General features: G+C 43.6%; 1 protein-coding gene across 1 annotated transcript; it reads right to left on the bottom strand.

Moving 5' to 3' along the window:
- Positions 1-398: 398 nt before the first annotated feature.
- c1ql4a (complement component 1, q subcomponent-like 4) lies at positions 399-10709 on the bottom strand. Its single transcript, XM_035158930.2, has 3 exons — positions 10366-10709; positions 8666-10046; positions 399-1685 (listed from the first exon to the last, which is right to left on the bottom strand). Exons 2-3 carry the CDS (start codon positions 9209-9211, stop codon positions 1506-1508), a joined length of 726 nt encoding a protein of 241 aa, XP_035014821.1. The 5' UTR covers positions 9212-10046; positions 10366-10709; the 3' UTR covers positions 399-1505.
- Between the last annotated feature and the right edge of the window lie 392 nt (positions 10710-11101).

Genomic DNA, 11101 nt, shown 5'->3' on the forward strand with positions numbered 1-11101 from the left:
GTGTTTGTACAATTGATCACTATATTGCTCCATTTAAAATGTACATCGGCTGGATTTTGTAGATCCTGGGTGTATTATAAGCTGAGATCAATATAGCAGGTATTAATGTCTGTGTCTTAGACAGTGTCTTAAGACATATTGGAAATCCATGTTGTAGCAGGCGGTGGCTGTGGTCAGCTGCTGTTGCTTCGATCTCAGCTGCGAGTCCACGGTTGTATATCTAACTCTCCACGGTGGTCGCTGCAAATAAAACTGAACAAGTGTCTTCCTGTGCGTATGACCGTTGAACGTGCACGCTTTTATTCAGCCCCGATTTTCCACGACTTCAGAATACACGTAAGAACACAGACAGGGTAGGTATAGATATTTTTAATAGCAATATTGTCTGCTCAACCTGCTCGACATACCAGACAGCCCGTCCCAGGATTACTGTGTTTATACATATGATGGTACTTTTACAGGGTCTCTCAAAAAATAAAGTACTGAGTAAGTATGGCAGTGTAATTACAGCAACAATCTGTAAAGTATTGTACAACAATTAATGTCAGGAAAACACTGCAGCTGTCACATTTTTGGCGCCCTTGTATCTCACAGTATCTGTATTATATTTCCACTCTCACATACACACACACACACACACACACACATACTATTGTCAATAATGCACTTGTCAATTCAAACTTCATCACCCTCGTGTGCCACCCATAAAATATCATTTGCTTTTTTGTCTTTACTTCTCATATTAATAATTTCTTGTTTTTTCTCTAAATCCTGTGTCATCGTGGGAACAGGAATTGTAGGTCAAACATCTGTATTTTATTCAGATTGCCTCATTTTGAACAGCACTCTCCCAATTAATCCCAACACGGGCTCGGTTAATTTCAACTGGTGTAACTCCCTCTGAAGCACAGGGGGGGGAAAAAAATATTTATAAAGGCGAGTTGCAAAATATAGACAGGCCATACGATTAGAGGTCATTAAAATGGAGAGCGGAGATGTGTAAGTGAAGACTGGAATAAAGTGTGCATTTGTCAGCTTTGTCATCTCAGTGAATGACACCCTTGATACCCTTATTGCATTGTAAAAACAATCACACTGATGGTGTTTGTTACATTCTAGTTATCACAATGTCAGTTAATATGGAACACATTATAATATTTTGGATATTTCCGAGCCACAACGTGCAATTTCTATGTGCACTCATACTGTACATGTTCTGAAAGTCGTGTTTGCACACAATGGGCGCCAATAAATTCAGTTGCTTGTCATGATGACTGACATTTTGGATTTTCACTTAATTCACCTTTCTGTCTGTTGGAATCTCAGCGTGTCTGTATGTAGAAATGGTGTTGATGTGTGTGTTTGTGTGTGTGTGTGTGCATGTGCATGTCTGAGCATCTGCATGAATTTGCATACATACATGTCTGTGTACGTGTGAGTTTGTACTCTGTGTGTGTTGATGTTCCTCTAACCACTCCTCTCCCCTGCATGAGTAACAACTAGATTCAGTCTGGGTAGACGAGGAAGCCGGAGAAGGTGCTGTACTTGTTTGTGTTCCCTCCGTGGACCTTGCCTCCGTCCAGCTGCACGCACACCTCGTCGCCCACGTCCAGATGCAGGATCACACTGTTGGAGGCGTAGTCGTAATTCTGATCAGCGTCCTGAGCGATGGCGCTGGCTTTCACCTGTCACCCACGGGGGACATGTGGATTGACAATTAGAACACGGACCAAACTGAGCAAACACTTCGCAAATGTCACCGTCACTTCCTCAGCCGCTCTTTCAAACCCAGAACTACCACATCTCACTCTCTTCTTTCATTACATCTTGTTGTTTTTTCTCCCCCCTTCTCCAGGCGTGGGTTATAATTAATTATTTACAACCTTCAAATGAGACAATCACGAGTATGACATCACAGATGGATGGGAGTGCGACCTGTGACCCCAGATGTGGACTGGAAACACAAGCCACTCTGCGTCTTATCGATCGGCTGTAGCTGGGCTCGGTGTAAAGGAGCAAAGGATGCTGATCTGATTGGGTTGTGGAGATAAGCGGACTCAGTGGGGACAACAGGTTGTCTATGGGGAAACCGGCTCAGCCAAGAAAGAGCAGCTATTGACCTGTTGCTTACAGTGCCTGGCCCAGCTCAATATGCATGATATCGAGTTGCTATGCCGGAGCCAGACAGTTTTACATTTGCATGCTGTGTGTTAGTTCGGTCCTATTGACCCAGCGGCAGTGGATCTTTACTTGTTTGTTAACACATTTAATTGGGTTTACTCATTGTGGACATTTAAATACACATGCTCACATCTAGTTACAGTTGCAGAGGAAACACGATTTGTTCATTTATTCTTGGTCCATTCTACTTTTAATCGGGTGCATAACAAGAATAATGTTTTTTTTAACTGTTTGGGGCTTAATGTAAGCCCCAAACAAAATATTAAATATTATCAAGGCCCTTTATTTAATCTGATTAATCAATAATTAAAAGTCTCAAATGGTGCTTTATTGCAGTAAAACCCTTTAAGGTTCTATTTAAAGTGTTGCTAAAACAATTAAAGTGTTTCTGACAAATGCACTCAGTAACCTCCTTAGAGGGATGTATCAATAATTCTGGTGTAGCAGCTCCCATCATCAGACATATGTCAGCCATCAGTGGCCCTGTGTCTGACTCAGTGTCCATCTATGGCGGGAGCACTCAATCTATGTCAGCAGCCAGACGAGCCACGCACACCTCCGTGACAGCCACAGAATATGATCTGCAACTCAACTACCATCATGTCATCCCCATCACCGGGGCCCCGTTCTCCCCAATGAGCACGCATCAATTTGAAAACAGTCAATCACTCAGCGACAGAGCCAGCCCGAATTACTGTAACTTAAAAAAAAGAAAACAGAAGCCATTTTCCCCTGCACTCAAACATTTGGCTCTCGTCTGAGCACAGTGTTCATCATCTATCAACCCCCCCGGAGTTGTGCTCTATTACCTGGACACTATCTGCGGGTCTCCTCAAATGAGATTCAGGTCATGGATGCTACAATCCAACATAGAGCATGTTGGCCACCAGTGGTTAAGCATGTCCCTGTCCCCTCTAAACCAGATTGATTAAGGGGGCAGAGGAGTCGCTCTCCCGGGGCTCCACAGCTCAACAACTGCACAATAAAACCGTCCACAGTTATTGTTCCACTGTTACAATGGTCTTGTTCTATTAGATTTCATATTGTGTTAGTCCACAGGGGTGTTCTTACATCTAAATAAGCAAGGGCACCCAGATCTCGCTTTTCTGACCGGGTGTTGCAAGAGTTCTGGAAAAGGTGCGACTGTCAGGAAGTGTAAGTTTGATACCCTCTTCCTCAGTATGTCTCAAACATGCCTGCACTGACAACCAGGGAATTATTATTCGAATTATATCATTTTCTACATTATAACAAGGTATTGTAATGTATATATTGCATCTATCATTTCCATGCCATACCTTCAATTTCTATAATTCATTATTTTATTATTTAAAATCAATTTCATTAATATTTTTTTTTCTTTCCTCCTGGTCTTTCTCTGCTGTTGTAACATGGGATGTACTTTTCAGAGATTATTAAAGTCTTATCTTAAAAGGAGCTGAATAGCCAGGCTACTGTAACACTACCAGACTGGTATATAAAGCAAACATGTTTGTTTGTTTTTTATGAAGTTAAATGCACTAAAACATCTTAAATATATATTTGACCTGAGGAGCCCAAATCTAAATAAGAGCAAAAAATGACCAAAAACAGTCATGCCTGTTGACACCATGCAGCACTTTACACCGCTCTGTCGTCAATACGTTGACTAATAAACAAGCAAACAAAATGATTTACGCCCCCTCATTTAAAGAGCATAACAAGACTTATACATTTAAAGGGATTTTAGAGGAACCTGACATCCTTTATATGTTTTCATCTGCGTTTTTTGTTTGTTATTTAACAGGATTACGCAAACACTACTTCACAGATTGCCACACACTTATTGGAAGACTGCAGTATATGGGTCAGGAGAGAACCTATTCAATCTTGGTCTGGATCCTGATCAGGGGGCGGAACCAGGAACTTTTTTTTCACTTTCTTTAACATTGTGAGATGATGTTTTTATTCCTCAGAGAATAATTCAGGGATGTTGAGTTTTTTTTTAATCAGGCATGTTAAGGACACTGATATTTATGTGTGTGTGCAATGTGATGCAGATCCAAATAAAAATCCTGATCTAGTGAATTTAAATGTGGTTTCATGAAGACAGTGTTGGGCCTCGGCAGCAGTACGCACTCAACTGACTGTCATTCTAGTTTTATCTGTCTTAACAAGACAAATTATCCACAGCATTAATTTAGGACCCTTGACCTTTTGAACCTTTCCATCATGGGTGTGATGAAACATTGAGCATAATCTATAACCCCCATTAAGACCCCCTCTTAAAATAATGACACCAATCTATTGTCAAGTGTAAAGGTTATATTGTTGTTCTACTTGACATATGTAGTGACAGCCAATATCACATTTGCATCTTCGGCCTCTTCTGACAGTGATGCTGTTGTTGTCACTTCCTATTGACACCAGGCATATGTCATCCTGCTCATTATTTTTGGCCAAACGGTGTAATGGAGGGAGAAGAGGGGAGACCCATGATCCCACGCCGGCCTTTGTTTCTCATGACTTAATCCCTGAAATGTTATGTCTGTACAACAGAATCATTTACATCGCTCAGTGTGGAGATCCTTTTGTCAATACAAGATATATGAATTGGTGCTTCAGCTGCAGGAACAACACAGGGCATCCATTAATGTAGACACCAGACAGAGAGCCGTGGTGGGATTAGGAAGGGAAGCCGACAGAGGAGATGGATACGGCCGGAGGACACAAACTGATCCATGTGAACCAAGGCTGCACGCTGTGCTGATTCTGGAGCTGGAAGGATTGTGAGCCGCGAGGCAGGGACCCCCAGGGCTTGCCTGTGGCTGTCTCCATCTCCGCCTAGCCCTTTCATTATAGGGCCTCCAGTAAACACGCCTGGGAGGAGAGGGGACCACAAAAGGGGTGGGGTGTTGGTGAGGGGGAGCAGCTGCGGTGTCATTCTCTGTACAAGTGGAGCTGCACTGCAGACGACAGACAAGGATGGACAAAAAGAAGGGACAGGCGAAAAAAAAAAGGAAAACAGGGCCAGAGGGTTGAAGAAATGGGGGGGCTGGTGTACAGACTGATCAAGCGAAGCTATTTTGTGAGACCAGGGAGATGTGGGGGTATATGAAGTCTTGTTTTTTATCTGTGCTGCTGTGCTCCACTGGTAATAAAACTGACAGGATTCATTCACTGTGATATACTGACCTCTTAGAGTGGAGACAATAGAAAAGTAGCTGTTAAACTTACCTAAGGGACTCCCGTACATGGCGAGAGGGTTGTGGACCGCTGGGGTTGGGGTGGGGGGATGTTGTGGAAATAGAATATTTATTGAGTTGGTTTACCCTCTCCTCTGGGAGTGCGGGGATTACATGGCGACAAGCTGTGGCAGAGCCGTACCTCAGATTGCTATTACCTGCCATTCAGAGTTACAGCCTGTGTTCCGCGGCACGGAAACGGTCAAACCTGTGCACAGTATGAGTGGAGGGGACTCATCTTAATTAGTGGCTTTCATTTGGGGCACATTGTGATGTATTTTTGAACTAACAAGACAACATTTGACTTGTCTTCATGTGACAAATTCCATGTATCTAACTCTTTCTCGCCCTCGGCAGTAAGGCTAATTATATTTTACCTGTAGCATATCTCTATACCGGGGGAGGTTAATGCAGGTACTGGTCATTATAGTGAGTGATGACATTTTAAGACTACTCTGAAATAACTTGACCTTTAACTGGGCTATTAAAAGAGACTATGATAGGTAAAGGGGAAGAAAGGGGGGAGATATTAAATAGGAGCCGCACCAGTATCTGTTTGTCTTCACTGTACATTGTGCAAGGAATATTTGATAAAGATATACAGTACAGCGGTGCATTATGGGAACGTAAATGAGAAGGTGTGCAGCTCACATAGCCTGCAGTTAATGAGGGGAAGGGGAGAGGTTCTGCTGAGGATGTGCACATGAGGTGTTACCAGCCCTCACAGCGTTAAGCATGGCAACATTAGAATAGACCGTCCTAATAATGTTTGCTACCGAGCCGGAATGTTAAGTAGCATAAAACCCATCGATCCCTAACAGTGAATTAAGAATAGAGTGATTAAGCACATTTATAATATGGTGGCAGCAGTAGGAAGGGCATGCAGGACGATTTATTTCCAGCAAGGCTATGATAATATTAAATAATTAAGCATCATATGGATCCATCATGATCCCAAACTGGGTTGGCAGTGTGCCTTGCGTTGCTTGAACGTGCAAATGACACAGCTGAGCAAGAACAGGACGTAAAGCTAACACTCACATCACACATTGGAATTATACCGCGAGTCAATTAGCGACACGTTACACACACGGAAGCAGCTGACAACCTCCTGCGATGACTTGTGAAAGTTAGATTGAGGTGTGAGCAGGCTTTACAGAGCGGGGATTTAGTGAAGGTAATTGGTATCGGATCTATAGGAATTCAGTCCTGCACGGCCCAACACATCCTCCTGGCGCTGCATTACACCACACTCACGTCACATGACCCAAGTCGCAGTCCATCAGCCAATGCGGTGTCATTTAAACGTCATTAGCAACAGCACAGGGAGTGAAACATCTAATATTTCCAGGAAAAATCTATTGGTTTACCAGAATTAATCATTTTTCCTGCTGTTAAACTGGCTCTTATGAGCATGTGTCAGCTGCTGGATTGGTGCATGAACACAGCTTTCTCTCTTTCTCTGGCCGGCCTTGATCACTTGTCAACCCGAGACACGTTGAGTGGGTGTCCATTGGTCATCTCGCCTGATCTCATCCTGGCCTTCACCACCAGCCTCCCAGAAGCCTCATCTACCAGCCCACTGTCTCCACAACTCCATTAAGTCATCTGTCTTCCTCTGCTCCACCCCTGATCTCTCCAACATCTCACTTGTTTTGTTTTGCTCGCCCTTTTTCACGGATGTCTCAGCATGTCCGTGCCATGTTGAATCTCTCGGGTTTCTTTCGCTCATCCTCAATCTGCCGAACCGGCCGCCTAACAAATGCAAGGTTGCAAATGACCGTATCTGTTAATTAAGGTGTGACAGTTAAAACTCAATCGCAAAAGGAAGGTGGAGGATTTGTAGCTGTGGCCAGCCATTTTTGTTTTTGGATGAAACAAAACCCCATGGGTAGACAAAATATCCAATAATGTTTCAGCACCTAGGGCAGTGATAAAAACAGACTATTTGATTCTACAGCCTGGATTGCAACCTGTCAAACATTGTGCCCATTTAGTAAAACCCAGCCTCTGACTGGCCTCGGGCAGATTACCCGCATGCCACTGAACTTAACTCCAAACATGATCAGGCATTCTGCAGCAATCCAATCCCACACTCCATTTTCACGGCTCTCGTTTGGGTAGATCCCTTGTTAGTTGAGTGCTCTATTAAACGTAACTGTTTGAGGAGGCCACCTGACGGGTGTCTGATGGACCTCGCTGAGGTTAAATAATTGAGTTGAGTGAAAAGATAATTAATGGAGAATCAATGAACAAGCTGGGGGAGGGGTCAGCAGAGGAAAGTATAGCGGGTGTTAAAGGGGATCTAATCCAAGACGTATAAATGATTTAGCAGCCTACGATGACTTGAATGACAATACAAGACAGAAGGCAGGCAGTCATAAACATATTCGTCTTTGTGGTGTCATGCGTGAAATAAAGTGATGTTTGATGGATGATGAATGATTTTAAACATTCAGTTTCACATCTCGCCAAATCAAGGCTGAACGAAATAGTCCGTGGTGATGAATCAAATATGCACGAGTCTTGGTACACAACATGTTGAGCGAGAGAGAGGTCTGAGCGGAGAGTATTTGCATTTAGCGTCCTTGATGAATGAATGAATGTATAAAGCGACTTGAAGAATGTTTCCTGAATTTGGAGTCCTCTGATAAAAACCCTGTGATTTATCCCACCTCTCCTCGTCCCCCCCCATCAGCCCCTCTGTCTTTAATTAGTGTCTGGGGAATGAGGGAGTGGATGAGTGGACTGTCAATTTTACATTCATTATTTATTTAGCTGAGGTGTAAGCTGACTGGTCCACATACTGACAGACATTTCTGCCGTGCTCTTTTGCACTTCTGTTTATGCGATAATCAAGATCTGTGCATGATATTCACTAATTAGAAAGTTCCTTTTGGCGGCAGCGTTTGCATTCTGCCACTTGTCATTTAGCCACAGTAAATGTGGGAATGCAAATATCTGCAACTGAAACTTGGGTCTGTATATCATGGATTCCCCCGTAATGAGGAGAAAGATTGTTGTTTCATTCTTTGGCTGTCATGTTTCCACCTGAGCAGCGGCATGTGCTCTGAATCTGAAGAGCTCAATGTTACAGAGGTGAATGTGTCAATGGCAACACAGGATGGTCAACAGTGGGGAAAAAAAATCTGTTGCATGATCGTGTGTGTGCATACAAACACATATGTGCGTATACACACACATATATATATACACACACACACACACATACACACACGCATACATATAGTTTTACTAACCAGTCCGTTCTTCTTCAGGTCAGCCCACATGCTGGTCCCGTCACCACCTCTCATTAGAACATGGTAGGTGAAGAAGTAGATGCCAGGCAGAGGGCAGGTGAACTTGCCGGTACTGGGCTCATAGTAGTTGCCTACATTGGTCACCACATCATCAAACTTCAGTATTTCACTCCCCTCATGCTGCTTGCGTAGCCCTGCATAAAAGGCAATTTTGGGAGTGTAGAGTGAGGGCGAATAGCCACCAGGACCTGGACCCTGGGGCCCCTGAGGACCTGGTTTGCCTGGCTCCCCAGGGGCTCCACGTACTCCTGGAGGACCAGAGATCCCTGGCGGCCCACGAAGCCCTGACTTTATCTTCTTCCCAGAGTAATCCTGGGGCGCTGGAGACACAGCTGTCAGCTCCTGGCCTGGTTGAGACGTGGTGTAAGGGTCACATACCATCCGGCAGCTTCCAAGCATTTCATAATGGCTCCCTGAATTTCCCGTGTTCCCCCCTTTGGTTGTGTGGACCAGCAGGGGAATGGCCACCAACAATATTAGAACCATTGCCACACCTACAGCTGCGCCAATGACACGTTTCCTGCGGCTGAGCCGCGAAGCGGCCAGCGTCAGGAAGTCCTCTTCCCCCTTGGCTGGAATAGTGCCGGCCAGGATGAAGCCTCTCAGTGAACCAGTTTGGTGCGTATAGGCGAAGAAGAATGTGGAAAGGAGTGAGGAGTGAACAGTGTATCACTGGGCCACGTATGAGCAAGAAGGCAAAATGGCAGATGGTCAGGAGGGAAACACCCAGAGAGGATCTATCAACAAGATATTTTAGAGCCTTAAAAAAACTTTACATACCAGAGTGTTTAGGCAAATAGATGAAAAAGTGTGTATTGTCAGGTTTGTGGTGAGACGCTACAGACAACATAATTTATTTGATGAAGTCTGTCTCACCTTTTTTGACCTCTCCTGTTGTTCTCCAGTTCAATTCAATTTGCAGCATCAATCAGAAATCATGGCCGGCACTGAGAGGGGTTATTATGGAGACAGAGCTTTTCAAAAGTGTGCTAAAATGAAAGCTGGTGCCAAACTCAAGTCATTGAGGAGGGAGAGGTGCAACTGTTTGTTTTGTTTGATTAATAGAGAATTCCCAGTTTTGTTTTATTTCAAAGAAAAACCTTGTTTCCAGCCCCCACTACAAAGCACAGGATTTCACTTCATGTGGATGTCTCACTTAAAGCCACTTAGTGGCAGAAGTTCATCAGAGGTATTTTCTGCAGAGCACAGTCATTTTATGAGCCCACTCTTATCGTATTTCCACTGTCCACATTAAACAGGTGATGTTTCAATGTCACGTTTGTCAGCCTGGGTGTGATTCTTCCTCTGGTTACATTTGGATCTGGAAATAATAGTAAAAAAAAAGAAACCCAATTATTGATCCGTCCCAAATTACCACTGTAACATATTTAATTTATATAAAGAATCAAGGAATGGTGAAAAAGAAATGATCGACATAAAAAACAAAATCCAAAAAACATATTTTAAATCTATTTGTAAAATTTGGTATAGATATTTTCAAAAAATAAGCAAAATGATTATTTATTATTTTCAACATTTCATGATAAAATGCGTAATTATCCACTGTGCGTGATTGTGTTTACGGTTAAATTTAAAACTGCTAAAAGAAGCAGCCAAGACAAAGACAAAGAAAAACTCACCATCCGTGCTTCATGATCCCGAAACATTTTTTAGAGGAAACAAACAATTATCTGTGTCTGTATCAGTCCCGTCCGCGTCCCAACAGAAAGGACTTTTGGAGCGCTGGAGTTTCCAGATGGAGAGCCGGAGAGCTGGAGAGCCGCCGGGTGCGCAGGAGCTGCAGGGAAAGTGACAAGAGTTTCTCAATCGGTGCTTAATCCCCGCTTTTCTTTCCCAATCGGAGTTTAAATGCCACTAACTTCAGAGCACGTGAAGCCCAAATTTAAAATATCACCAGCCGGAGCACTTTTTGACGCAATTCCAGGATGAGGGGCGCACTGTGATTCTGCCGCTCGTATCCAGTGTCTGTCCACTGTGTAGCGTAGTGCAGTGTTTGGTCCGAGCCGACACCTGTTAGATCGATCCTCTCTCTCTCTCTCTCTCTCTCTCTCTCTCTCTCTCTCTCTCTCTCTCTCTCTCTCTCTCTCTCTCTCTCCCTCTCTCTCTCCTTCACCATCATCTGTGTATTTGACTCTTCAGCCAAATGTATGAACACTGAAACTGTTATGTGAGCTATTTCTATACGATCGTTTTTGTGAACAAAAACTCAAATATTAAATCCATCTCATTTCACATTCACACAAAAAAAGGACCATATACAGGCTGCACGGATGCTTCCAATCCGTCTCCTGTTGCAGGCATGGTATTCACCTGTTGTTAGAGGCAAAAATGGTTTGATGATGAAGCGTTGCCAGA

Source organism: Hippoglossus stenolepis, chromosome 6 (assembly GCF_022539355.2).
Source record: "Hippoglossus stenolepis isolate QCI-W04-F060 chromosome 6, HSTE1.2, whole genome shotgun sequence".
In the NCBI taxonomy this organism is placed as follows: domain Eukaryota; kingdom Metazoa; phylum Chordata; class Actinopteri; order Pleuronectiformes; family Pleuronectidae; genus Hippoglossus; species Hippoglossus stenolepis.

Coding starts and splice junctions, on each gene's coding strand:
- c1ql4a (XM_035158930.2), bottom strand. CDS start 9,211: ATGGTTCTAATATTGTTGGTGGCCATTCCCCTGCTGGTCCACACAACC. Junction 1,686..8,665: donor ACCTGAAGAAGAACGGACTG/GTTAGTAAAACT, acceptor CGTGGGTGACAG/GTGAAAGCCAGCGCCATCGC.